Raw genomic sequence first — 12716 nt, 5'->3', positions numbered from 1 at the left:
TAGTGACTGTCTGTGCTCCCAGGGAAGCAGTGTTACTTAGCGTGTCAGAGTCTGCATATACTGCTAGCTCTAGGTAAGCTCTAAATTTCTAACCTTAGATTCACAACATCAGGAAGCAGGATTACTGTGATAAAAATCATGCAGCAGGAAATGAAGGTGGTGGTGCCCAACTTGATTCCTGGTTTTGAAAAGCTGGTCAGGGCTCAAAACGTACATCTATTCCAGTAGGGCAGTCACTGGTAGGATGGAAAGTCTTAAGACAGGCAGTTCTTTTGGTCTAGGGGTGATGTGAATGGAGAAAGTTTAGGAATCTCCGCCCATATTGTTTGGTCACTCCTAGAACCCTGGAGGGTAATGAAAAGAGAAGTCCTTCCAGTCTAGACAGCCCACACTAGTTGTGTAATTCCTGCAGATTCCAAGGAGCAGAGATAGGAACTGAATCTTTTACAACTTTGGGTTATATAGAGAATTGGTAATGTGAGAAGACAGTGTATTAACATCCTAAAATTCTGTTTTACAATTTCATCTCTAGCCAGCAGATTACAAAGGGAAAGGGAGGAGGAAGGACAAAGGCAGCCTTGCCAGACTGATCAGGTGGTCAGTCACATTTTTTGAGACTTGTGATGTCTGTGCTCTTTTGTTATTTTCTCTTGCATTCTTCTCTCATTCTGTGGATGTCTGGGCTCAGGCACCTTCATGAAATGCTGAACCTACTTTCTGCTGGTATCTACCTTGAACTCCTCCAGGGGCACCTGGGCTGTGGGAGAGGGATTAACTCAGAACAAACAAAGCATTAACAGTGTGTATGTGCTGATTTCTTTCTACAGTGTGGACTACACTTGTGTCTTTATCATACAGAATACGGAAGTGTCCCATGTGTTAACTTACAGTTTCTCTCTCTCTCTCTCTCTCTCTCTCTCTCTCTCTCTCTCTCTCTCTCTCTCTCTCTCTCTCACATGCACGCATGCACATGCACGCGCACACACACATGGACACACTCATACAACTAGTATCTCGCAACCTCAATCAGTTTCCAAAATCCCATGTCTCTGAGGTTCTTTTATTTCAATCTTTTACCATTTTCAATAGTGTCCAAAATTCAACCATTTCTGTTTTCCAACATGAGGCTAGTCAAAATGCGAGCTGAGCCTCTCCCACAAACATAGGGCCTGTTAGATGTTCGAAATCACATTGTGCATTCAGACTCACCTGTGGGTGATAAGTAGACACACAAATGCACCTCTATCCAGACAGCACCTCAGACTGACAACTCAACCCTGCATGAACACACCATCATCAGACAGAATGGGCAAGTGGGAGAGGCCTGGGAGTGTGGCAGAGCAGAGAAGGTGGGCCTGAGGTCGTGGGTGGTAGGAGTGCTTAGCCGGGAAGTGTTCTCTCGGTCTTGGGCCACAAACACAATTTTCATCCTCTAATTGCTTCATTTTCTAGAGAACGACACTAGACAGCAGTGGTGGGTGCTGGGGTGGAAATGCCTGGTGCTGGAGCAGGTGATCATGCCAATTACACCCTCTTTCCTCTTTTATTAGTCACCACAGGCCACCTTAAACAAGTCACTATTGCTGAAACTAAACTCATTTTCCTCCTCTGACAGAACTGGATTGCAAGGGCTCCTCACATAAGGTGTAGGAAGCACATTTACAGCTTGATTGTGTGTATCTGACCTCTTTTCTTCCCTCCCCTCTTACTCCCTCCCCCCTCTCCCCCTTTCCCTTTCCTTTCCTTTCATCCCCTCCCAGTATTTCAGTACTAGGGATCCAACCGAGGGCCTCACACAGGCTAGGTATATGCTCTCCCACCGAGCAAATCCTCAGGAAGTAATTATTCTTATTTTACAAATGACAAAAACCCTGGTGCACAAAGAGATTGACTGACCCAAAGTCAAGTAAATATGGGCCCATTACAAGTTGCCTTGGGATCTACCTCTTAAGTGCAGTCTGAACCACACAGGCCCAAACCATTTCCAAAGTTCCACTTTGACATGTTTCTTAAATCAGTGGATAAATGGCTTCCAACACTCAGTGTCCAGGAAGATGAAGAAGGCTGTGGAGTGGGGGTTGGCCGTGGGATCGCTAGGTGGGGTTTTCTGCTTCTTGGGCCTAAGGCCTCCTCCTCGGTGCAGGCTCCCCGCCCAGTCCCGGTGTTCGCGGCAGCTGTTGCCAGGCACTTCCTCCTCGCTCCCGCCAGTGCGCTCGGGAAGCCGCTCCTACGCCCAAAGTCGTGGCCACCCTGGAGGGAGGGGGCCGGAGGGGAGGTGTCGCAACCGCCTCCCTCCCTCTTTCCCCGCCTTGGCACTCAGTCACCTAGCAGATGAGCGCGCTAGCAGACGGCGGCGGGCGCCCGGGCGCCCGGCATGTCCCCTGAGCGCGTGCAGATGGCGGCCACTGGCTCTCTGCGCACCCTGGACCATGCCAATCACACCTTCTTTCCTTTTTTCTCCGACGTCAAGGGTGATCACCAGCTAGCGCTGAGCGCAGTGGAGACCACTGTGCTGGGAATCATCTTTGTAGTGTCACTGCTGGGCAATGTCTGTGCCTTGGTGCTAGTGGCTCGCCGACGGCGCCGCGGGGCGACTGCCGTCCTGGTGCTCAACCTCTTCTGTGCAGACTTGCTCTTCACCAGCGCCATCCCATTGGTGCTCGTTGTGCGCTGGACCGAGGCCTGGCTGCTGGGCCCGGTCATGTGCCACCTGCTCTTCTATGTGGTGACCTTGAGCGGCAGCGTCACCATTCTCACGCTGGCGGCTGTCAGCCTGGAACGCGTGGTGTGCATCGTGCGCCTACGGCGCGGTTTGAGCGGTCCGGGCCGGAGGGCACAGGCTGCGCTGCTGGCTTTCATCTGGGGCTACTCAGCTCTTGCTGCGCTGCCCCTCTGCATCTTGTTCCGCGTGGTCCCTCAGCGGTTCCCGGGCGAGGACCAGGTGAGAGCTGGCTACCTACACTACCTACAACGCTACAGGTGTGGGGGCGGGTGGGGAGGGGGCGGGGATCCGACGGAAGCGGGGAGCTGGGATGACAGTGATCAGCAACAACAAGAATAGGTCATTGGTTGCGTGCATTGAATCGCGTTTTGGCAGACCCAGTGCCCAACTCTGTGAAGTTTAATTTCTTATTTTGTCTACAGTCCTGCCGAGTGCTGTAAGTGGAGTATCCTAGATTGTTGCAAAATGCAGTGACCATTATGAGGCCAATGAAATAACTGGGAGCTTACAGCCAAGACAGTTACTAAGCCTATTCGAGGTGGCAACTCACATAATATAGTTTCTGCTTTCTCACCAGGTGTCAGGCTACTGTTATGATCATGCATGTTTTATAGACACAGTGTCTTCCTTAGATCCAGGAGGAGTTGGGATCCAAGTACAAATTTCCATGAAAGGCCTAGGGTCTGTTTGAAAGCCCAAGGGCAGGTGCGTGCAGACTTCCAGGGAGAAATGACATTGGAGACTCAGGGGCCACCCCAGACCCAACACTACCCTAAGAGACTGGTAACTTCCTCTCTCAGATCCTCTGTTTTTGACCATCTTCAAAGTGGAAGGATTCTACTAGGTCAATGACTTCTTACTCGGAGCCTTGACTAGGGGATGTCAAGATTTCCTGGGCTCTTCAAGATCTAGATTCCAGAGCTCAGCTGAAGAGCTTTGATCTGGGCAGTGTAGCCATGTAGCCGTAGCAGTTGACATTAGAGTCACAGAGGGACTGTGATCAGTCAGTGGGCAGGAAAGTGATTTGCTGTGTGTCTTTTGCTCTCGCTTGTGTCCAGGATAAAGAGAAAAGGCAAGAAAAGTCTGGGCTCATAACCCCGAGGTGTGAGGTTGAGTAGTCCCTGGCCCCTTAGCTTTCAGCCTGAGGCTGGGTTCTTAGCCACTCCTTTTCCCCTCTAGGTCACTGGTTTTCTGCTTCTCAGGTGAGAATTCTCACCCTAGGCCCAGGGAGGCAGAGTGGGACACCAGGAACAAATAAGAACTGCAGTCCCCAAAAGAAGCTCCACAGTGGGGGATGCCACCTGGGGGAAGGGTTCGTACTTTGGGGCTGAACATAGTATGACCAGAAACCTTCTGGACTCTGGACACATAGAAGGACTTCATGGGAGAATGGGGGTCCACATACCAATCATACTTGCATTTTATTGAGGGAGGATGGATGAAAGCTACATTCTGAGCAAACAGTATGTTAATTCAAAATCAAACCATAAAGCCTATTCCTGGTAGTTTATTTTTTGTGTAGAATACTTTGGAGAGAGGTGTTTCTTTGATTTTGACTTTGAATAACCAATGAGCAGGAACCAGTCAGGCCTGTGGTACTTGATCAAACAACATGTAAACTGTGGCCATGTCTGAAGACAGATGGGGCCCAGGAGAGCTGGGATTAGCTGAGTTAATGGGTGCTGCTGCCTTGGGGAGACTCTAGCTCACTCCAGGCTTGTCCTTAGCCTGGATACACCTGTACAGTGGAGCGGGCCACATACATACTTGTGGAATAAGTGAAAGCTCGGACCTAACCCGATACCAATGGGATCAGCTAGGTCACAGGCATATCCAATCTGTGTCTAGTTGGCTGTATGCTACCAAGGATAACTATGAATGTGGCCCAACACATTTGTAGATGACAATGTCATATCACAATGTTAAAAGGTTAGATACCCCTGACAGGAGAACAGCTCTGCCATCAGTTTATTTTTTTTAATTTATTCTCACTGAGTTGTAATATTGCTATATTTTTCACAAATTCAAGAGATTTCTCCTCATTCTTAACACAGAAAAAAAGGAGATTCTGAGAATTAAGATCAAATTGGGGTATTTAAAAATTTCCAGATCTTCATTTTGTTTTTAAAAATATTATTTATTATTTTTATTTTATTTTAGGTATGAGTGTATTGCCTGCATGTATTAAGTGCATCTGAGTCAGGCAATGCCCATGAGGTCAAAAGAGGGTGTTGGATCCCCTGGAACTGGAGTTACAGACAATTGATAGCTGCCATGTGGGTGCTGGGAACTGAATCTAGGTCTTCTGTAAGAGCAGCCAGTGTTCTTAACTGCTGAGCCATCTCTCTAGCTCCCAAGATGTTTATTTTGTACTGTCTCTTTCAAAATTCACTCAGGCACAATCCTATTTAACATTAAGAAAGAAAGCTCTTGTCCCCTCCTAGCCAAAAGCCCAGACTAAAACTGTGTGCTAACTTGGACACTGGGGACTGAGTAAGAAGTTTTTGCATGTGGTGGCCATTCTGTTCTCAGCCCCTGGGAAGGAATGTGTGTAATTGGAGCTCTTTCCAGCATGTTCAGAATTTTGCTGCAGGTGTTTCTGTAGACATCATGGTTAGACATTTGGACACAGGTCTTGTTTTTTGTTTTTGCTCTTTTTGAAACAGGGTCTCCTGTAGCCCCAGCTGGCCTGGAACTCACTATGTTGACTAGGCTGGCCTTGAACTCACAGAGATCCGCCTGCCTCTGCCTCCCTAGGCCTGGGATCAAAAGTGTGTGCCACCATGCCCAGCTCACACATCTTGTTTTAATGAAGAAACACCTTCTTGGTTTCAGGGCCTTTGGCAAGGCATCTGGGCAAAGCCACTGGGGCAGAATGGACTGACACTGCTTTAGGGCCAGGTGAGTTAGTTACCTACAATAGAAATTAGTAGAGGTGGGATGGGAAAGCTTGCAATAAAGAATGGGACAGTCCCTTCTGGTTCTCCATCTTCCTTGTCATCTCTACCTATATGTCACCCTGCCTTCTCCCAGTATCCCTATTTCTCACTGAGCTATCCTTTCTCTCATAGAATACAATGGTTCCCTCTTTTCTGAGGTTTCACTTCCCACTGTTCAATTACCCGCAGCTTCAGTTACCCATGGACAAGTGGCCATAAAATATTAAATGGAGCTCCAGAAAGAAAAATATCCTAAGTTTTCAATAACTTTTATTTCAGTCTATTTTTGTAATTTATTATTAGTCTATGGTTAATCTCTCACTGTGTCTAATTCATGATTTAAATTTTATCCTGCAGGTATATGTATAGAAAAAAAGGTACATACAAGGCTCAGTCCATCTGTGATTTCTAGCATCTACCAGGGGTTTGGGAACATATCCCCCTTGAGAATAAGGGGACCACTGCATTCTGTACTCATGCCAAAGAAGTCTTAAGATGGAGAAACTTCTCAGTTCCTCAAGGGTTGTTACCTGAGTTTGTGGGAAGCATTCCACTTTATAAACTCAGCAGTTGAAGAAACAATTTGAAAACAGTGAGAGACAATTGAGGAAGATGACCACTTAAGAAAGACAGTGACAGAGAAGGATCTGGTCTAGACTGAGGTTACTCTCACATTTAAAATTGCAGAGGCCAGATGTGGCAGCTCACCCCTCTGATCCCAGCACTCAGGAAGCTAAGGTAGGATTGCCATGAGTTTGAGGTTGCCTGGGCTACATAGTGAGACCCTGTCTCAAAATAAGTAAATCACTAAATAAATAAATGGAACAAAAATAGCAAAGTCTGTTTTTTAAGTCTGCAGATTAACAGCTTCCTGCTTGTGGTACTCGCTCATCCTTTCCCAGTAAGGTGCTAAAAATGGAGGTTTTGGAAGGAGGACATTTTCCTCCCCACAAACCCAGAGTACAAACAGTCCTTCTGGTCCAGGGAAACAGTGCCCCTTAGAGCTTTTTACCCTCATGAGATTTCCCTTAAAACAGGAACATGAAGCCCTTCATCCATGTGAGCTGTAGGTGCCTTGCCATCTAGGGTAGCTGATAGGCATGCCGGTAATGTCAGTCAATTTGGTACTTAAGTGTGGGCTCTGAACTCCCACATTTGGGAGCATGCGGGAGCTGTCCCACAGAGGGCAAGGCATTCCACTGGGCTACACCACACTTTCCTTGTTTGCATAATGGGTCTGAGACTGGTATCAACTGCATGGAATTGCCATGGGGACTCATGTTTGATAAATGGGCCCACACCTGGCTCATGTAAGTTAAGTGCTCAAGAATTGCTAGGTATTACTAGTTTCCTTATCTTGGGGCATAAACATTTAAACATTCTTCAAATAGTGTAATTCTTCTGATTGCTGTCAACACAATCAGCTGCCATGTCAAGAGGATGGACAGTTCTTAGCAACACTGACTTCTCCACCAGGTCAGTTCAGCCTCTTCCTATGGGATGACTGCCTGTGTGTGCCATGGCCCTGGCCGAATGGTGACCTGCACTGGTGGGTGGAAGACTGTTCATTTTGGCTAGATTATGCTGTCCATTCATTCCACAATCATTTGCTGAGCACCCTTCCCTCTTTCACCACCACAAGCCACATAAACACATACCAGGAGGTACTCTACTGAATGTGCCAATGGTCCCAGATGCTAGCCTGATTCTGCAGGCCAGTACAGTCTGTGGTCTTGTCACCCACAAAGTAAATAGATGGTCTTACATTTATTTTCTGAAGGGGAAATGACCAAATTCAGGCAAAGAATATGGCTAGACTATACCCTGACTCTAATCCTTCTGTGTCATCTTCCCCGAGTTCATGATTCTTGTGGGCATTTGGTTCCTTTACTCCACCCTTCCCTGTTGCCATGTAGGGTCAGTAACGTTATCCTGTCTCTGTTGAGTGTAGATTGTCTGAGGAGACAAGCATCCTTTGCTTGCCTTTGGTAATAAACATTAGGGAATACTTTTTAAAAGTTTGTGTTGGCCCTTCCCCTAATCCTGATACTTAGGAGATGAGACGGTGTGGGGGGGGTGGCAGTGAATCATAAAGGCCTACCTGAACTGTATAGTGAGTTCAAGGCCGTCCTGGGCAACTTAGTGAGACTCTATCTCAAGAAAAAAGTTGAGGACTGGGCATATAGTTCAGCTGGTAGAGTGCTTGCCTAGCATGTACAAGGCCTTGGGTTTCCATATAAACCATATAAACCAGGCATGATGATCCACATTGTAATCCCTAGGGAGATTGGATAAAGCAGGATCAGAAGTTCAAGATTATCCCTGGCTATGTAGTGAATTTGAAGCCAGCCTGAACTACATGGGACACAGACTTAAGGGAAAAAAAAAGAGTTAATGAACGAGCAGATATCAGGAAGAATTCCTCATTCCTTAAAACAAACCTGAGGTCCTCAGTTATGGTTGAAATGCTGGGACAGAAAATGGTTTGCCTGGGGTTTTCCTGGAGTGACATGTGGAGAAGCATTAGAGAAGCTTCAGGGAAAAGAGCCAGACTCAGGCAATGTTTGCTAAATAACCAGGTGGGGAAGGGTCAGCACGTGGGCGGAGTCTGGACAGATGCCCTCATTCACAGGGAGTCTCAGAAAACCCTTCCATTCTGCAGTTTTGTATTGACTAATGCATGCCAGGCATCATGCTGGGTTTCTGGCTGCCACCTTGAATATGACAGGCTTGGTCCTTATCTGTTGGAGCACCCTTCTGTGAGGTCCTGACAGGAAGTACAGTGACAACCTCACAGGTTTAGAAGGCTATGGAAAGGGCTATTCTGGACATCAGTGGCCAGAGGAGGTGCTGGTTGGGTAAGAGTACTAATAGGAGAGTCAGGACTATCCTTTAGGTGTTTGGGTTGGCCTGGTGACAGTGAGATGGGCATCTGGGGGAGAGAGGCTAGTGAGGGGGTGTGAGATAGCTACTAGGACCTCAGAGGTTCCTTCTAGCCAGTGGAGAGCAGGAAGCCTGAGGTTTCTGGCAGCCTAGAAGATGGCTGCTGTCTGCCCTGATGTGGTGATATAAGAGGTGGAGTCATTTTGGGGGTGGGATGGTCAAAGCAGTATATGCTTGTGAGGCTTCCTGAAGAGATGTCCTTTGGGGGTGAGCTTGGAGTAAGGGAGAACATGGGGCAGAAGAGTGAGATGGATTATCTTATGCCAGAAGAAGCCATGGAGGGCTGAGAATGTAGCTCAGTGGTGGAGTGATGGCTGAGCATGTGTGAGACCCTAAGTTCAAGCTCTAGCACTGAAAATAAAGAGAAGCTATGTAAATGAATGAGCCCTCCAAAGAAAGGTAGAGATGGAAAGAGCAGGATACACTGGCACTCATATTTAACTCTTTGCTGTACCTGGCCTCCACCTTCATCCCTTCTGCTCCCAGCACCTGAGCTCCACCATCCCATTCCTTTCCAAGTGAAGCTGGAAAAGCCCCTGTGGATTCAGTGCTCCTGCCTCACTTTTGGTCCCTGCTCTGGTATTTCCCTCTCTCTGTAGAGTGCCCAAGCTTCCTAGGACAAGGCCAGAGCCTTGCTCCTCCTCACCGTGCCCTCACAGTGGCTCAACCACTTTGGAGAATGAATGAAGAAATAACTTCAAGAACACCGTCACTGATCCTGCCAATTCCACTTCCAGATCTCAGTAACCAGGCAGGCCTAGAACTTTTGGTTTCCAAATTTCTTTTATAAAACCAGAAAATACTTCAAATATACAGAAAAAGTACGGAGACTGTGACATGTTCCCACCTTTCAGTTGCGAGGCACTGCCTAGCTCCTCTGCAAGTCACGGCTGGTCAGAAAAGACCTAGCATCAAAACAACTTGTCAGATGGAGTTTCCCATAGAAATAAAGTTATGATGCCACCATGGATCTCTGATGCATGCATGCTACAATGTGCCCATAGAGGTCAGAGGACAAACTTGCAGGAGTTAACTCTGTCATTCTACCATGTCAGTCCGGGGTATCAAACTCAGGAAGTCAGCTTGGCAACAAGTACTTTTACCTGCTGAACCATCTTACTGGCCCACTGGTTGTAAATGAGCACATATCTTTCATTTGATCATCAATTCTATATAATGCCTATTAAAGAGCATATAAATCTGTCATTTAGGTCAATCTTGGCTCAGATAGGGTACTGTGCAGCATTCCTACCTTACTTCCTTGTCATGTTTCCTAACCAGAGTGAGAGCCACAGATCAACTTCATTGATGGGTTTGAAGAGCTCCCAGAACAAGTGCATTATCTCTCTGGTTATGTTTATTCAACTCTGATGGTGATCTGTGTTCCATGTCTGGTAGCCAATTTTTCCTAAAAGCAGGCTTTATAACACTCTTTTTCTATTATTAAAAAGATACATAACAGAAAATTTAGAAAATTTACATAACTGGATGGAGAGTGAGGGGAACAGAAGAGAGTAGTGGAATATATATGTCATAAGCAGAAGGAAACTATTTACAGAGGAGGAAGGGGATCAACAAGATGAGAAGGGGGATGGGGAGGGCCCTGAGGGGACAAATAACAAAGTTCAATAAAACTAGAGACGAAGTGTCAGAGTGAAACCTATTTCTCTGTGTGCTAACAAAATATTAATAAAAGAGAGAACATTCGGGGGGTTGTGGATGTAGCTCAGTTGGCAGATTGCTTGCCTTGTATGATTGCAGCACCAGGTGAAGCAGGTGTGGTGGCACACATCTGGAATCCCAGCACTTGGGAGGTAACAGCAGAACGATCAGAAGTTCTTGTCATTTTTGGCTATATAGCAAACTTGAGGACAGCCTGGGCTACATGAGAGCCTTCTCAATGAGAGAGAGAGAGAAAGAGAGAGAGAGAGAGAGAGAGAGAGAGAGAGAGAGAGAGATGTGTGTGTGTGTGTGTGTGTGTGTGTGTGAGAGAGAGAGGGAGAGAGAGAGAGAGAGAGAGAGAGAGAGAGAGAGAGAGAGAGATTCAGATAAACTAACAGCATGAAAAACACATGGCTAAATCAGGAAGGAAGTTTTAAAAGGCAAAATGAACATTGTATAAATTACTTTGAATAATCCTTGGCCACAGGGATTCATAACAGGGCTGACATCCGTCTGAGGCTGGACAGGCAGTTGCTGGGCTGATGTTCTTCCTGAAGTACTTTTTTGCGTAAGGTTGTGGTGGCTTTTATGCAGAGTTGTTATATTAGTTTCTTTAGAGTCATTGTGACCAAAAGTCACAACTCAGGGAAGGAAGGGTTTATTTTTGCTCACAGTTTCAGAGGTTTTGTCCATTGTGGCAGGGAGAGGATGGTAGAGCAGAGCGGCTCACATTATGGCGACTGGAAAGCAGAGAGAATGCCTGTGCTGCCAAGTGTCCCCTACCAGTTCCCTCCTAGTCTATCCAGGTCCCCAGCCTATGGGGGTGGGTAGGCCTTCCGCCCCTAGTTAATCCTCTCTGGAAACACCCAGAAATGTTGTTCTTTGTTATTCTCTCCAGCGCTTCTCAATCCAATCACGTCAGCAATCAAGATCAACCATCTTAGCTATGGTTATGGTAAAATCTTTTATGATAGTTTTTGTTATCAGGCATCTGTACATGTGATCTTTTTCTTTGTAATCTACTGGCTTGCTTTATTTTATTTACTCGCTCATTTACTTATTTATATTAGGACTGACACAAGCAATTCCATTGGGTTATGGTAACTCTCACACAGACATATGGCTTAGGGACTGGCTTTTCTGCCCCTCATGGAGGGAGATATCATACTTTATCACATCACTGCTTTAGAAAATTTCATTAAGCCCAGAGAGATCAGCCCACACTAAAAGTAAGATTTTAAGAGTTAGGGATCTCTTAAGGATTTTGAGAAAGGGGTCTGATACCTTGGTTTTCTACTTTTAGACTTTTTATTCCTGTCACAAATACAGGAGTTAAAGGCCAAATCTCATTTAGGGCTGGAAACCCTTTTATCCTGACTGGGGCTTCAGCATATCCACCCATACCTGTGGTCACCAATGTACTGAATGAGGGCCCTGTGTGGGCAGAGGTCTGTTTCCATGGATTCCCTGGGGAACAGCAGTATGGTGACTGCCAGCACTCAGAAGATCACAGAGACACAAGTTCCTCCACAATCGCCAAAGTGAGGAACAGTTTAATGATGCCTTCCTTCTCTCGTCAGTTGTGGGTGCTGGGAGGAGAGAAACAGACTTTTTATACTATCAAGTCCATTTGCAAACCATGTAACAAAGCAGGAAAGAGGAGCAGCATTTTCACCTCCCTTTCCAATATATGAATATGATTAAAATATTTTATCTTATTTTTTGAGATGGGGTCTCACTACGTAGCCAAGGATGGCAATTGTCGTGCCTCAGTCTGGCAAACGTTGGAATTACAGGCATACGTCAGTACATATGATTGATTAAACCATTTTACCCTACTTTTCTTGCCTTGGGAAAGTTTTTGGTGGGTCTCTAGATGTCTTTGTAATTATATAGCATTTGAGGCAAAGTATTGTCATTAAAAATGATTGCATCAGCCGGGCGTGGTGGTGCACGCCTTTAATCCAGCACTTGGGAGGCAGAGGCAGGTGGATCTTTGTGAGTTCGAGGCCAGCCTGGCCTACATAGTGAGTTCCAGGACAGCTGGGGCTACAGGGAAACCCTGTCTCAACAGGCCAAAAAAAAAAAAAAAAAAAAAAAGAAGATTGTACCATGGGGGCTGGAGAGTGGAGAGATGACTCAGTTGTTAAGAGCACTGGTTGCTCTTGCAGAGGACACAGGTTCGATTCCCAACACCCATATGGTGGCTAAAAACTGTCTCTAACTCCAGTTCCAGGGGATCTGACACCTCCTTCTGGCCTCTGCAGGCATTACACAACATGGGTGCACTTACATATATGTAGGCAAAATACTCACACACATAAAATAAAGTATATTTTAAAAATTAAATTAAATTAAAAATAGAAATGATTATACCTTTATTTGGACTGCTGTTTTGAAGGCTGTTTCTAAGCTTTAGTTTCCTCCACGAAATGGGAAAATAAGAATGT

The 12716-nt window shown here is 46.1% G+C and overlaps 1 protein-coding gene across 1 annotated transcript in view; it reads left to right on the top strand.

Moving 5' to 3' along the window:
- Positions 1 to 1921: 1921 nt before the first annotated feature.
- The window catches only part of Ffar4 (free fatty acid receptor 4), a 20648-nt gene continuing 9853 nt past the window's right edge, over positions 1922 to 12716 (top strand). The window contains exon 1 of the mRNA XM_008853094.2: positions 1922 to 2941. Within this exon, the coding sequence (XP_008851316.1) occupies positions 2375 to 2941 (567 nt within the window). The 5' untranslated portion in view covers positions 1922 to 2374. The remainder of the gene's footprint in view (positions 2942 to 12716) is intronic.

Source organism: Nannospalax galili, unplaced genomic scaffold (assembly GCF_000622305.1).
Source record: "Nannospalax galili isolate Female #2095 unplaced genomic scaffold, S.galili_v1.0 scaffold1027, whole genome shotgun sequence".
NCBI classification, from domain to species: Eukaryota; Metazoa; Chordata; class Mammalia; order Rodentia; family Spalacidae; genus Nannospalax; species Nannospalax galili.
This window is presented reverse-complemented; position numbering and strand designations above follow the sequence as displayed.